The sequence below is a fragment of the Eublepharis macularius genome, chromosome 11 (genome assembly GCF_028583425.1).
Source record: "Eublepharis macularius isolate TG4126 chromosome 11, MPM_Emac_v1.0, whole genome shotgun sequence".
NCBI classification, from domain to species: domain Eukaryota; kingdom Metazoa; phylum Chordata; class Lepidosauria; order Squamata; family Eublepharidae; genus Eublepharis; species Eublepharis macularius.
In genome coordinates this window covers 54,111,604-54,126,996 of record NC_072800.1, presented here as the reverse complement: position 1 = coordinate 54,126,996, position 15,393 = coordinate 54,111,604, and the positions used below count along the sequence as shown (strand labels likewise).

The 15,393-nt window shown below is 39.7% G+C and overlaps 1 protein-coding gene across 1 annotated transcript; it reads right to left on the bottom strand.

Annotated features, from left to right (window-relative positions):
• Positions 1 to 3,399: 3,399 nt before the first annotated feature.
• AGR2 (anterior gradient 2, protein disulphide isomerase family member) lies at positions 3,400 to 13,345 on the bottom strand. The gene is made up of 8 exons (XM_054991517.1): positions 13,268 to 13,345; positions 9,220 to 9,366; positions 8,659 to 8,722; positions 8,426 to 8,478; positions 7,816 to 7,889; positions 7,345 to 7,408; positions 5,524 to 5,607; positions 3,400 to 3,707 (listed from the first exon to the last, which is right to left on the bottom strand). Exons 2-8 carry the CDS (start codon positions 9,356 to 9,358, stop codon positions 3,658 to 3,660), a joined length of 528 nt encoding a protein of 175 aa, XP_054847492.1. The 5' UTR covers positions 9,359 to 9,366; positions 13,268 to 13,345; the 3' UTR covers positions 3,400 to 3,657.
• Positions 13,346 to 15,393: the final 2,048 nt, after the last annotated feature.

The following is a 15,393-nucleotide window of genomic DNA, read 5'->3' as shown; positions in this document are numbered from 1 at the left end:
ATACCTTGACTGGAAACCTATTAAAAGATTGTGGTCATAAAATGGTTTTTCAGGATTGTTGAAAGAATTTGAATAAACGGTTATGCTTTTGTTATGGAAGATAATTGGATGAATTCTTAGCATCATGAGAGAAACCAATCATGTAAACAAAAATAAAATGTAAGTTGGCAGATAAGAACAGCTGTGAAATGTTGATAAGGAAAGAACAATTGATAATTGTTCGCTGATAATATATAGCAAAACTTAATACGTAGCTGATACTATATAGCAAAACTTAAGTGAGCTTATATACTCGCAGTCTAGTGGTCATGGGTATGGGCTCACAACAGTGGTCAATGGGATGACTTCTATGGGGTAGATCCAACCAGCTTTCCCGCTGGGGAACAAAGAGGATCATGGACCTTCATGGACAAAAGCCATATGTGACAGGGGTGGGAGTAAGGAGAGAGTATGTTCATTGTTGAACTGGAAAAACTATTGAGGAAAAGTAGCAATGCAACAAGTTGCAAGGGCACAAAAAACAACACAATAGTTCATCAGCAAAACAAAAACAAAGCACAGATTAAAAACCAAATCTGCCAAAACATTTTACCCTCATCCAAATGCTCTCTGCATTAAAATTTTTGCATGCCTTCAGAATTCAGCAAGTGAAAGGGGCCTTCCGCATCCATCCACTCTGGTAGGGTTGTTGTACCAGAAATAGCTATATGGGACAATCCTAGCGGAGGATCCCTACTAGGAGAAGGCCATCTAAGGAACATAAGCTGGTGCATGGGCAATATAGTTCCATAAGTATTGAATATGGGTGCCACTTATAAGCTGGAAGTAAGCTTTCTGCAAGTAAGAAAACTTTGTTTTCAAGGACCGTAGAAATGAAGTAAGCCCAGATGCTGATGATTAAAATTGTTTACAAGGGATAATTGTAGAACTGAATGTCACAGGAGATAGTAATGGCTACTCGAATATGTAGCATTAAAAGGGGATTCATTGAGGATAGGTCTATCACGATGATAGCCTTAAGCCTATCTACTTACCTTGAGAGATTCTGGAAAAGTAGTATACAACATTAATACTTAAACAGCTGTGATGCTGATATTTAATAGATGACCATGCTTTGGTTACAAGTTATTGGTTTACAAGTTCTTGTGTAGAATGTAACAAAAAGAAGACAAGCCAAACATTAAATATTCAGCAGATTCATGTAAATTAAGACATCCTGTGAGGTAATGGAGACTTTGGTGGGGTTGTAACTCATGGAAAACAGGGTTTCACATCATGCAGTCATTTCAATGTATGCTGTTCCCACTTGCCATATGAAGGGTTCTCTATTCTGACAGAACACTTGCTGTGTGACAGGAGTGGATTTAGCTAAAACTAAGCAAGGTAGAAAGACTGAACTCTGGTCTTGCCATTGTTTAATGGACTACATTTTCTTGTTTTTCAAGCAATCATTTTATCTTAATGCAGGAGAAATGGTCACTGAAGTGTGTGGCCATGAGCAGGGTTGCCCAGGCCTAGAGAAAAATGCCCTGTAGTAGAGGCTTAATGTGTAGAAATAGGAAGCTGAAGCTTTTCATGAGATGCAGACTAAAAAAAAAACTCATCTAATTAAAGGGACAGGACATTTTTCTCCAGGACAGTTTGCAACCCTAGTCACTGATTAAGTATTTGGTTTGTACCAAGGATGTGCAGATGGACCTTAGCTATTTCAAAACTCCGTCCAAATGCACTCTGTTCTTTAATGTGTTAGATCTAATTTGTGCTTGGAAAAACTGACAGGTAATATTTGAAAACATTTGGATCTGGCTGCTGCTATCATTCTTTGTTTTCTGGTTTCATTGAAGGGGGGTGGGAAGAGGAGAACATGGACAGTAACTCAACAGATAGACAACTGGCTGCAATGTTTTCCAATCTACAGAGTGACAAAAAGATGTGTACACCAAAAAAGGACTAAACTCAGATCTGTCTTTACAAACTGTTTATACTGATCACATGACTAGCTAACTACCCGGGAGCTGGGGCAGGGGCTCTTAATCACTGCCATTATTTTGTTGTGTTCTGGGTTGCATCTGCTAGGCACAGAGTAAAGTTTCTAGCTGGAATACTCTCATATGTAAGAAGTACAGGGGTGGGAGATAGCAAATTTCACACTTATTCATAGTGACATCAACTCAGTGCAATAAGAGGCAAACTTTTGGGGGGGGCGTACAATAGAGGTAAGCTCTGGCAGCGATGAATGTAAAATGGCCACATTCTTCCCCCAAGCGATGGAATGTGTCTGCCATGCTTAATATGCATGCACAGCAATCAGCAACATGTAGAGAAAGAGAAATCAGGGCCAAACCAGACAGGATGTGATAGATGAGTGCTGGTCTGAGTTCTCACTATGTTAGAAACAGCCATACTATTTCTCTTTCGATAAATCCATCTCTTCCCCACCCTCACAATACCAGCTGCTATTATCCATAGTAGGGGAAAGAAAGACAGGCAACCTCCCATTAACATGTAAATAATGTGGTGGTGGAGTGAGGGGCTCTTTGAGGGGGGAAGTATATGCGTAACAGCACTAATGTGCCTCACCTGAGCCTCACTTTACTGCTGTCCATATTTTTGGTCTTACTTTAAAAATCCCAGCCAGTACCTGTGCAGAGCTGGGAGAAAAATGCTTCTAGCCCATGATAAGGTAAGAAGGGAGGAAAGATTGGGAGGAATATTGCTGCCAGTTGTAACATCAGAAACCAAGCTTTCTTTCCACTCTCCATGAGTGTGGCCAGAGGTTTTGTGCACAAGGAGGGCAGAGTAGGAGAAACGTGGCTGACAATTGAAGCCCCTAAACTGAGCTAGATACAAAGCTGGAAGCCCTACTGGATTTAGAACCAAGCCAAGATTAGTTTTTGGTATATTTAAATTACGGGGGGGGGGGGGGCATTTGTCATAAGCTGCTATTGATTCCTTTAGGAAGAACAGTGAGAATATATATGTCAGCAGGCCAGAGTGATGTTTAAAAGTAGGTCTCCGGTCTCGCTTTAGACAAGCAGGAACCTGCAAGGAACTTGTAGGAGTGGCCATCCCATTCCCTCTGCCTTTACTTCCTCCCTTCTCTCCCACCTCTACTTTCTCTGCCTTTTTGTCTCTCATTCTTCCTCCCCCAGTGCCTGCCAGTCTTTCATTCTCTGCACCCCAGCCTCGCTTGTCACTCCCCCCTGCCAATGCCTACTGTCATACACACTCAATTTTCTAAATTTAGTTTTCTAACACTGATCTTCTCTGCTCTTATATGTCATCACATCTTTTATTTACAGCAAAATTTTTCCCAGGATCTTTTTTATCTGTGCCACTTCTTCCTGGGAAACAATAGAGGTGGTTCTGTCCAAAATCATAATACGAAACAAATAGTGGTTCTGTAAACACAATGAAATAGTTTTATTTTCCCGATTTGCAGAAAAGAGCATACAGTGCTTTTCTATGCTTAGTTTATAAAAACAATCAATACTTAAAACGCCACATTGTACAAAGCAGTCTTTATAACACCATCAAGCTGTTAGTTATGCATTGCTTGAGTTGATATGCATATCTATGACAAACTTGTATATTCTCTCGTGAGAATATGTTTTGAATTAGAAGGGGGAGATGTACTAGCTAGTCTGTTTTCCTTCTTCACAATTCAGTCTTCAGCAGCTTCAGTGCTTTCTGCATGTTTGAGTACACTAGAAAAAAAATCCAGAGTTACTTTTTTGTACAGAATTACTAAGAAATGAGTTTTATGGAAGTATTTCTCTTCCTGTGGTTCCAAATTAATGAAACGGAATGCTCTTGCATTACTTCCATCACAAGTACAGTCGCAGAAAAAGACCAATTCTCATTTCAAGTAAATAGATTCAAGCTAATCTAAGGATGTCTCATACTACTCATTCTATATGGATGCTACCTGAACTTAGACATGTTGTGAATTGGTCATTATGAGGATTGGATTCCTTCCACCCATGTGGTTTATGTTTGATACAAAAGCTGCCACAGGAATGCCTGGCAGTGGCTTGGAGGTAAACTAGTGATAAATCACCATGTGGCAGTCATATTTTTGAGAAGTAGTCCTTAACCCCAATTATGTTAATAAGGTTACATCCGATTTTAAAAAGAAATTCTGATTTGTGGATCCTGGATCCTGAAGATTAAAGGCTAAACTAGATATTAAATGTGACATGAGTCAGGTTGGAGGCATCCTGAGACAGAGAAAGGGGCAAACAGTTCCTGTGCAGCCATTTCTGCTGGTGAAAATGGAGCAGGAGGGAAGCTTGAAGCTGCCTCTTCCCCTCCCCCGCCCCCACCTCAGAGCTCTGGAGTCAAACCAGAGCACTCTTAAGGTGGTTATTCAGTTCATGTATGTGACTAAGAGTCAGGTCAGGCACTGCACCCCTGTCCTGACTCGTGTCACATGTAATGTTTAGTTTGATCCTAAGCAGTAATTCAATCTTCACACTTGTCAACCTCCGCATCCTTTTCTTTTAAACCATTTTTTAAACGAAACTAAACTAATTCTTCTACGTTGCATAAGATGATACAGGAAATGTTTTAAGTTGTGTATCTCTGATAAAATTACTGTGACCATTTTAGTTTAACAAATTATGTTATGGACTGGATTTGACCAACTGTGTGAATTGTATGAATTCACAGCAAATTTCTCCATGTCCCCATTGCAGCTTCTTGAACTCTGTTTCTGAGGATTAGGGAGAGACTTGGCAGCATGGGATGCAACATGGGGTGAATCCACTGAAATCACACACATACACTTTTAACAAAAAGGGAACAAAATTACTCTTCCCACACACACTCAAACACAAGCTCTTGTGGAAGGAATTACTTCTGTTAATTTCTCCTCATTTTGAAGTCTCCTGGGCCACATCTTACTCTGTTTATTCAGATCCCCCCCAACCCAGAAGAGCAGCCACTGGTACCAGTGGCTCCAGTGGGAATGGAGAAGGCAAGAGATTGTTCTGTGAACAACCCCTTACAACAAGAACAAACTAAGCCAAAACGATATAATGATTACAGGAAGACCAGGGTTCAAACCCCCACTCAGCTATGAAATTCACTGGGTAATCTTAGGCCCATTACGTGCTCTCAGTGTAGCCTACCTCACAGGTCATTATGAAGATACAATAGAAGAGGGCAGAACCAGATTCACTATCCTTAGCTCCTTGGGTGAAGGGCTGGATTAAAATACGATAGATAGTAAAGCAGGTAACCATTGTTCTCTCTGTATACAAATGAGGGCTACAGTTTGGGAATTCCTTGCTTAATGCCACCTGATAATTTTGTAGGTGAAGAGAGATGTATACATGTCACAATGCACTAGCTAGAAATGCGGCCAAATACATTTTTGTAATGGTGTGATTTACCCAAACTGGAAAATAGGGCCAATGCATTGTTCAGTAGATAAGAATGGAACCTTTATTGTAGAATAATGGATACCTGTCCATTCTAAAGATATGCTGGATGCGCCAATACAAAGTAGAAAATACTTACACAGTGGAATATCTGTAGGTTCATAAGCATAGAGGCGATTGGAATATCTTCCAGTAATATCTGCTCTAACTGTCAGTGAAGGATCTGGAGAAGGGAAGGAGTAAAAACTATTTATTTCTAGTTAAAAGCAATGTAATTGGTTTCAATGCAAATAGCGTCTACTTTTGTGCCCACTATGCATAATCAAGATTTTTTTCCACATGGCTAATCCCACATTATTCTGCTATCTGCAGATACCACCTCCCCCCCCCCACACATATAGATGAACAGACTGCAAATGGTGTGTGTGTGGGGAGGGAATGAACAGGGGCCTAAGGCTACCACTTAGGGATGCTCTTAAAATCATGCAAGAGATGAATTGCAGTGCATTCCTAAATGGTTACATCCATTGAAGACTGGACTTTGAAGGATATGAAAGTGTATACAATTGCATTGTTAGTGTCTACTTTTAAAAGAGAGAGAACCTGGGAATAGGTGCACATATCTCAAAGAAAAATTCAAAATTTGTATTGCCTCCCACACACACAGAAAACCATTCTGAACTACAAATACCTCTGTGGGCATGGAAGGATGGGGGAAGGGGGGGCATAATGTTATGTGAAGTATCCAGTAGGTGTTGTGACAGTCATGCAACCAAGATGTCCTGTGTTTGTGCTTGGCTAGAGCTGTGATGGGCCTAACAGGATGGAAATGGGGTTTGTTGTGAACCCCATTTGATGCTATGAGTGCTGAAAAACCCCATTTCCCCACAATGAAAATGCAACCTAGACTAATGAGAAATTAGCATGGATCCCTCCACACAAACCCAGGCTCGTCTTAATACATTTTATGTATTCTCTGGTTCTTCCAAGTTGATGAAAGAGAACTCTATCCACTTTACATGTACAATTGTGTATGGTTTGAACAGCGATTCTAATTGGTGTTACAGTACTGAAGACAGAAATTGGCATGGATTCTGTTATATAACCTGGCAAATGCAGCCAGTGCATTAAATCCTTGCACATGTAAATGTACCACACACACTGTCCACTTTAAATTCCTATCCAAGACTGTGGTCTCTATGGTATGAGCCATTTGGATATAGTTATTCACCATGCAGAACGTTTTCAGAAATGTTGGGAAATTTGGATGAGTTACACTGAAGAAATAAGGAGGGGATTTCTATTGGGAAAATGGCAGAAGCAAAGATTAATGTAGCCCCATGCCATGGTCCTGATCCTATTTGCTCCACCCAGCTTCTTTTTTGTCTTAAAAAAAATGGCAACAGACCAATAATTAGGCTCCTGTGGCATGCGTACTTTGACAGCGACAGCCATCTCAGGAAGAAGCTGCCTGACTTTTGATGGGCTTGTTTTGACTTTTCCAGTTGATGGGCCAGAAGAGCAATGTAGCTTATGGGCACATTTACACTGTCACCGAGAAATGACTCTCTCACACTTATTTATACAGTCAATGAGAAAATATGAACAGGTACCATAGGGAACAATTTGAAACACCAATTAATTATGCTTTTTGGCATAATGCACATTGGACTCATGCAACGAGATTATTAGATGTTGGCTGGTAGAAACAAATTGCCCTGCATTTTCTCCTTGATGCCATAAATAAATGTGAAAGGGTGTTTTTTCACATTAAGTGATGAAGTAAATAATCATACCTACAGTTTACCATTTTGTTTTTCTCCATTCATGCTGAATGATGTGAGGAAACTTTATTCTACAATAAGTCTTGCTATTTGATATCATGCATCTGGTATGTGTATATATAACAGTACACTGGAACCAGTTTTTCAAGCAGGTATTTCTGAATCTTAATACTTACCTACAAAAATGATTCTGGGAACATACTGGCCATCAGGTGAGAGATGTTTGTCTGTGGTTTCATACTAAAATACAAATAGAAAATTAAAAATCCTGTATGGTTTACCCTTTAAACTACATAATCAACTATTTTAGTCTTGCCATTTAAGTTACGATAATCAGAGGCTAGACATACACTTCCATTAAACCATGGGCCAAGGTTAGTTAGTGCTCTAGTATACAAAATATGGCTTTTTACATTTTTTTTACTAATGATAAATCTTCATATAAGAAAACTGTGTACCAAACATGCCCATTAACTTATAGGAAGGATGCATGCATATTTTGATAAGTACATGTTGTTTGAGTGTCAATGAGAGCAACACATGGTGAAGTAAATACTTCTATGTATTTATAACCTCTTATGCCCAAAATAATAATTACTAAAGAGTACTAAAAATAGGGCAGTTAATGAAATATCACTTAAACTTACAACAAGATTGAGGAGAATAAATTTCTCAGCCAACTTCTGTATTTCTTTGTGTTCAGAAAATACTTTCTTCAATGCTAAGATGGGGAAAAAATTAAAAATTACTCCTTGGAGAAAAAAAGAAATTGGGAGCACTGAAAATGGTATAGACCAATCGTTGTTACAAGCCCTAACAATTGTCAGGAACTCTCCATGTGTAATCCTGGAAACAAACGGGTGGGATAGAATCTCCATCAAGTGGGCATACTTGTGAATTGTCTACTTTGTTCCTCCTGGAACTGGACCTTGGGCACACTACTTTGAAAAATGCAGCCAATGTTTCACTTCTAAAAGGAGATGCTGGAATTTGAAACTTGGCTGAAAGCCACACCCTCTGATGTAGAAACCCTGCCCCCAAATTCCAAATATGTGTGGGGCCGAACATATTCTCTCAGGTATTCATCTGTGAAAATACACAGCAAGATAAAATGTAGGTGGAGATCTCCACTCCTCTGTTCCTTGCAATAGTTTACTTTCAACAATGGGTTAAGAGCAGGGGTTGCATTGTCTTTCCGGAAATTTTAAATAAGAAATGATTTGCTTAAATCCATTCCAAAAATAGAAATAATTGTACCTTGACTATGAGGACAGTCTTCCAAATGGTGTATGACCATTATGGGTTTGTTGCTGAAAAGAAAAAGACATTCTACTTCAGAACATAGGGGGAAATTAACTTGTTATATTAAATCTTAAAGAGATTTCCAAATGTTTCTCATTGACAGTGGCTAAAAGCAACGTGAGAGGAAAACTACACAAGTTGCACAAGGTGGTGCTATTTTAACACTTCTTGGAGATATATGAACTTACTTTGACTTGGCTTTGAAGAGAGCTTCTTCATAAGTCTGAGTCCAGATAAGATAATCACCCCAGCCTGAAGCAAATTTATAAATGGAATTTAATTTTTAAATGCTTTGTTATTGAAAAGGTGTTAATTTCATAACTAAGCAGAAACAAGCACGGTTTTTGAAGAAAAGCAATCCTAATTTTTTAAAAATGAATTGTCAAATCTGGTTTTTATTAGTCTGTCACTTTTTTTTGAGAAAGTGTTAAAATATTGTTTTAATTAAACATAAGAGGTTCTTAGAAAGTTGGAATTGAAATGAATTAACTTTATCTATTTGTGAATTTTAGATTAATTCCCATTGAAGGAACCCCCCCACCAACTCCTTCTGTAGTTAATGGCTACCAGTGTGTACCCATTGAAAAAAGCCCTGAATATAATAAAGGCAATAATCAGTTAAGAAACGTAAGTATCTGGTAGTATATGCCTGAAATAATTTTCTTTAGATGGATCAGAGTATTAAAATTCTAGACTAATAATATATGGTGAATTAAAACAGACAAAAGCATGAACTAGCATATTTTTACCTCTGGAGAGTGTCTGAGGTAGTTTCGGTTTGGTGGCTTCTTTTGTATCCCTTTTCCCATCTTTTGTTGTAGCATCTTTAGCCAATGTATGCGAGACAGCGAGGATCAAAAGAAATACAGATACTAAGCTCTTCTCCATGGCTAAAGCTAAGAGGAGGAAAAAACAGTAGGATTATTCAGTTTTCAAAATGACAATGAGCAAGAAGAAACAATGATGGCATACAACAATCTACCATTGGCTAAATAATAAAACATAGCTGTGGAATTGTGTGATTTTTTTGATCACACTGAAAAGGAACCATCAGATGCTAAGGGTTGCTTGCCACACTTTGGTATGTGAAGCTCTTGAGTGTCTCTATTTGACCATTTGAAAGTTTGACCATTGTTAGTGCAAAAAAGAAAGTGATAATTGTTAGGTGGAAGAACATTCAGTGATTCAGTATGAGAATGCCCTTAAAAGAATTATTCAACAACAATCAATATATCTGATTCTTAACATGGCCCCATCTGTGGATACTTAAATCTTCAGACTAGAGCCATGTGCAGACCAGACAGATCTTTCTACAAATCTGAAAAAGGCCTATGTTTGAAGAAGAATCTGAAATCACACATACCTAGTAGGGGGCGGGGGGGGGGGGGAATTAAAACCACACAATATAATAGCCCTCTGTGGCAGTTGCTAGGCAACCACAACAATATTGCCAGCCTTAGTTTCTGTCAGCAAAAGGCAGGGTCCTTTCAAGGGCTGTTTTGGCCTTCAAGGGAGGACTCATTGGGGCCAAGCCCAGCAGCATCGATGATCCAACTTGCTACCAACCAACTTGCATGACTTGACCAGGTCTGGCTGCTTGCTACTGTTCAACAGCAGCTATCCCATGTAAGCCACTGTGGTGTAGTGGTTAAAGTCCCAGAATACAATCTGGGAGACCCAGGTTCAAATCCCCACTCTGCCTTGGAAGCTTGCTGGGGGACTTTGAACCAGTCATTCTTACTCAAGCCTAACCTACCTCACAAGGTAATTGTGTAAATGATCATGGGAGAAAATATAACATGTTCTATATTTAAAACATTTTAAAGTTGGGATGCACTGTGATTTTTAAGACTTTGCCTTAAAGTTACAATCATACAAACACCTGATGCTACTCCTGTTTCTTCTGAGGTAATATTAATAATAATAATAACATTCGATTTATATACCGCCCTTCAGGACAACTTAATGCCCACTCAACTTAAGTCCCACACATTTCAATGAAGATTAGTACAAGAGAACAGTGCAATCCTAAACAGAGTTATACCCTTCTACACTTAAATGCAACTTTCTTAAGGATTGCACTGTAAGGTGCAAGCCTTATACTGTCCTGGGAATAAGCCTCATTGAATAAAATGATTCCCTGGCTACCCCCTTTTCTTCTGGCCCTGTGTTCTTAGAATTCCTCTTTGACAAAGCCTAACTTGCTTGCTGTTATTTGTCTGAATTTTTGATAGGAAAGCTCTTTGAAGTAATTGGCCATGCTGAGGTTGCATTTAGAGTAAAAGTGGCTACAAAAAGAGTCACCAGCACCATCTGTGGAACTCTAGTCCTGTGGAGATTCTTAAAACAAGACCATATTCTGGAAATTTACTAACTTGTTTGAGAAGACAAATTGGCCAAAATTAAGATATTATGAGAGAATGCTCATTTATTTTAGCAACAAGTATTTAATGGGAATTTTATGTTGGCTTATTTGGCTATTCCCTTTTTAATATTTAAATGTTTGCCACTTGGGGAACCTGAATTGGTTGGAAAGGTAGCAGAGAAATGTTTTAAATAAATAAATATTCTTGAGGATTACACTTGCTTGGAGATTAGGAAGGATAGAAATAGATGACTGAAACTCAGACATTAAGAATGTTTAAAGACTAAAAGCAATCTGAGCTATATAAAAAGCATCCAATTATTCATGAGTGAGCATATTCCAATTCTGCCTGCAGGTTTATTCTGTAATATTCTTTCTGCCTTGATAGCAAACAGTTCTGATTAACGCCATTTGTTCCAATGTTAAAGCAACTTAAATAGTTGAGAATTATGGGTCTTTGATGCCTTACTCACTCCATTTGACGGTCTATGGATTGAGAAATGATTTCTCAGCAGCCCAAGGAACAATTCACACAACTGTCCTACAATGTTAGCTGTGGATTGCTTGCTTGGTCACTGAATGGGGGTGGTGGTGGTAAAGTGTGTGTTTGCTTAAAATGTAAGCATAGATCTACATCTTTGTTCCACCCCTTTTCTCAGATTCATGAGAAGAAGATAGTGACCCCAATCGACAGCTGGATAATCCACATTATAATATGCCTGAATCACATTTTGATAAGTATCCCAATCTAGGCTCAAAGCATACATGGCAGCATCAGATCTGGGTCTGCCCTTATCACATATAAAGGCCTGATTTCTTATGACGCTGGCAGGTGAGGATAACTTGTGATGTCTGATATACCCAACACCCCCCTAGTTCCAACTGCACTGCCCTTTGTGCAGTGCTGCGGCTTGTGCAACAAGAGCCCACTGAAACAACGCCTGTCTGTCTGGACCATGGATCTCTGGCATGCTGAAGCTACATGCAGAACTGCTGAAGATCTAGTTTAAATGAGATGCCAGGAGATTTGTGAAAGACTGCATGAGTAAGATCTCCCCCTCCCTCCCAGAATCATGTTTAAAGCAGGTCAAAGTGGTCCAATTCACACAGCAAAAGGAGCATAGGGGTAAAATGTGCCCCCCCCCGACTGCTAGTCTCTCAAATGGGCTCAGATATTGGAAGGGATCTTAGTTGAGAGAAATGGCTGGGGAGAGGGGGCTGCAAATGCAAAAAGGTAAGGTGAGCACCTCTCACCTGCATATACCCTCCTTTGTTTTTTAAAGACCACCTCCTGCCGCACCTTAAACTTGGTTGCAGAAGATGTCTATTTAAAGACCATAGTCTGCTACTCTTGTGTATTTGGGGCATGAATATTCAAAATAACTGTCTCAGTTAGGATCATTGGGAACCTGCTGTGCAAATCAAGCAGGACTCTTCCATAATCAACCTTGAAAAAGGTGGACTATATAAATATGACCTATGCTGTCAGTGAGGAAATGTATGTAACTTGAAAGGAAGTTCGTTAAATACCTTCTTGGAAACAATGGTGAAAAATTCCCTGATGCCAAAGTTCTAAATATGTCAATGTGTAATTATATTCTACTGAAACCCCAAAGGGGATGATTTTCAGATAGCTCACTGATCCTAAACCTTTATACAAGGGGAAATGAACAGGGGGACATTTTGAATCTGGTTTTGTTCTCAATGTAGACTGCAAAGACTGGGTGGTTGATGATCTCTGAGGCCAAGGAGCAATTTAAGCAGGCAAAAACATAGACCCAGATAAACCATTTTTCTATCATGCAATTGCTACTTCTAGCAGCAGCATAAATAAGGAAGCAAGTACTGAGTTGTGGGGAGGGACCCAGTCGGAATCAAATCCTCCACCTATGCATATCGCCTTTAGATTAAGAGCATGATAAAAATATATAATATAGATTGATTGTTAATAGACAGAAATGGAAAATAAAGTGTATGGGAAAATAAATTGGTTCCTTTAAACTGTGGGTGTGGAAAAACCAGGAAAGAATTAGACCAACTGTAGTGCTAATTTGATTCAGACTTTGAACTGGTAGAGAAGAAATACAACTTGATTAGCAGTATTTGCTAATCAGAAGGCAGAATATTCAAGGCTATTGGTGGATGAGGAATGGAAAGAAATGGCTGAAAAGTGTTATACCTCTTTCTTAAAACACTGCACATATACATAAATCTAAAAACAAGTTCTCATCCTTAGTCAAGTTAGCTGAACAAATAGAAAAGGACAACATTATATCTAGTGGCTATTTTCTTTAGCAAGCGGTGCTGTTCTGCTCTTTCCCCGCTAGATGCCTTTCAGCTCTTTCTTTCTGTGCTTTAATAAGTAATTTGACTCTAAAGGTCAGAGGATTCTTCTAACAGGTGCATTGCTAAGCAAGCACTCCTAGTCTTACCTTCTCTGCCCTCCTCCTCCTTTGAAGAACAGGTACAGTGCTCCAAGTTTCAGTGTGAACAAAGAAGGTGTGGAATGCCTATTTATGCTCCTTGTGGCACCTCATCTCCACCCACAAAGACAGGCATTTGAATACTTCTGTTATCGGGTCAAACTTCTCATTTTTCACCCAAGAATAAGATGTTTGGAAGTAATTCTTAAAACAAAGAATGTTATCATCTTTTTATCAGCCTAGTGAATTTTAGAAAATAGAATTTATGGGTATAAAGGAGAGCCTAGGAATGTATCTCTTAAAGTTTGGGCAAAGAGCCAAATCCAGCTAAGCATAAATCAAGGCTTCTGATTTGCCCCAAAGCTGATCTGTCTGTCTTTGATTGGATAGAAGCTTTAGCCTGAGCTATAATTTCCTTGACAGTGTGAAAATCATTATTTGGATCAATCTTTTAGGGCTAATTGAATGGCTGTTAGCCTATGACTGCTGCATATATAGTAATCGCGGGGACAGGAGGCAAGAAGAACTTGGCAAACTCCAAATTACCAGTCAGAATCACTGCAGTGTTCTGCAACCATGTTTAAAAATAAGGATGCCATAAACCGTATTTAAATTCCATGATCCTTTGCTATTAAGCACAATTTAAATGAATGCAGTACATGGAATAAATACTCTTTTGTAGCAATGTATCTAAAAGAGACTGAAAGCTAAGTGTGTTACCCAAATAGCCAGTCTCCTAGAGATGAAGCGAGAGGGGGTAACTGGGATTCTCCAGCTATGTTTACAGGGATTATTCCCTTAAGGGAACTCTCAAAATGAACCAGCCAGATGTTCAACTGGAAAGGTTTTTTTAATTAAAAGAGAAAAGGACAAATGTACAAAAATCACAGACAGCACACATACAAGGCTAACTAAGAGGAAATCAGGGAGGAGAAGGTGAAAAAGCAGTTTTTGGGAAAGGGATGGTTACCATTCTTGAGGACAGAGGTCCATGGAGGCAGCAGCAGAACGACCGGTGTTTCACAGAGAAGAAGAGAAGGCCCAAATGGACTGAAGCGGGGGGGGGGGCCTTGTGTTTGGATCTAAATATGCATACACACTCACTGATGGCTAGGGAGTCCAGATATAGGGCAAAATGCTCATTGTGGCAAGCTGATGTCTTAGCCCCCCAAACAATGACTTAATGGGTTTTCCAGAGGTGGATAAGGAGTTGGGAGAGGATTAATGGGTCTACCTGAGATGGACTATGGTTATAAATGGTGCTCGATGACCCTTGAGTACTAGATGGAAAAAGCTACCATGTTTGATGAATAGCGTTAGGTGGTGCTTAATCAGGGTACATGGGTGAAGGGAAGTGAGGCAGGGCATGGATGAAATCAGTCAGGTGTTCTTGGAAGACCCATTGTCCTAAATTATGCATCTCTCCGGGGCATAAAGGGGGCCATTAGTTAGTCAGCCGCTCTGCCTCCCCTCTAAAATATTTTTCCAGACTCTTGCCTGGCTGGCATTTGTTTTGTTTTATTTCAGGCCTGGCAGTGCCTTGTGTTTATGATTTCGTATCTATAAACTGCCCCTCAGTGTGAGGAGGGGGTCTAACTGCTAGCAAGGGAAGCTCCATTTCAAGGGTGGTCTGTCTTCTAAAATACCAGGAATGCATTGCTGAGGGCTTCAATGCAAATGTGATGGCCAGTCAAGTGAAACATGATCCAAGTCTACTTACACATGCAAGCCAAGCCATCTTTCTGGATCACCTCAATGTTGTTGTGAAGTGTGCCTTAAGTGCCAAGCAGCTTTGCATCTGCACAATAGCTGTTTGTGCTGCAGAGCCATGGCCAGCTCAAGTTTTTCATAACTCATATTTTACAATTTGTGGCCATTTTTGTGAGAACCTTCTCAAACATCAATGAAGGCACATATCCCCCAGGCTCACGGTGAAGTCACTAAAGCACCCTAGCTGTTGAGCACACCATCATTTACGGTCCCTCTCCTCTTTGCTCCTGTACAGTAAGATGCATCACTGAAATGACTTACAGTGGGTATCTTGTGTGCAAGAATGCACATGTCTGGGGTTCCCAATGCTGAGTTGGGGAATTCCTGGAGATTTGGATGGTGGAACCTGGGGATGTGGAGTTTGG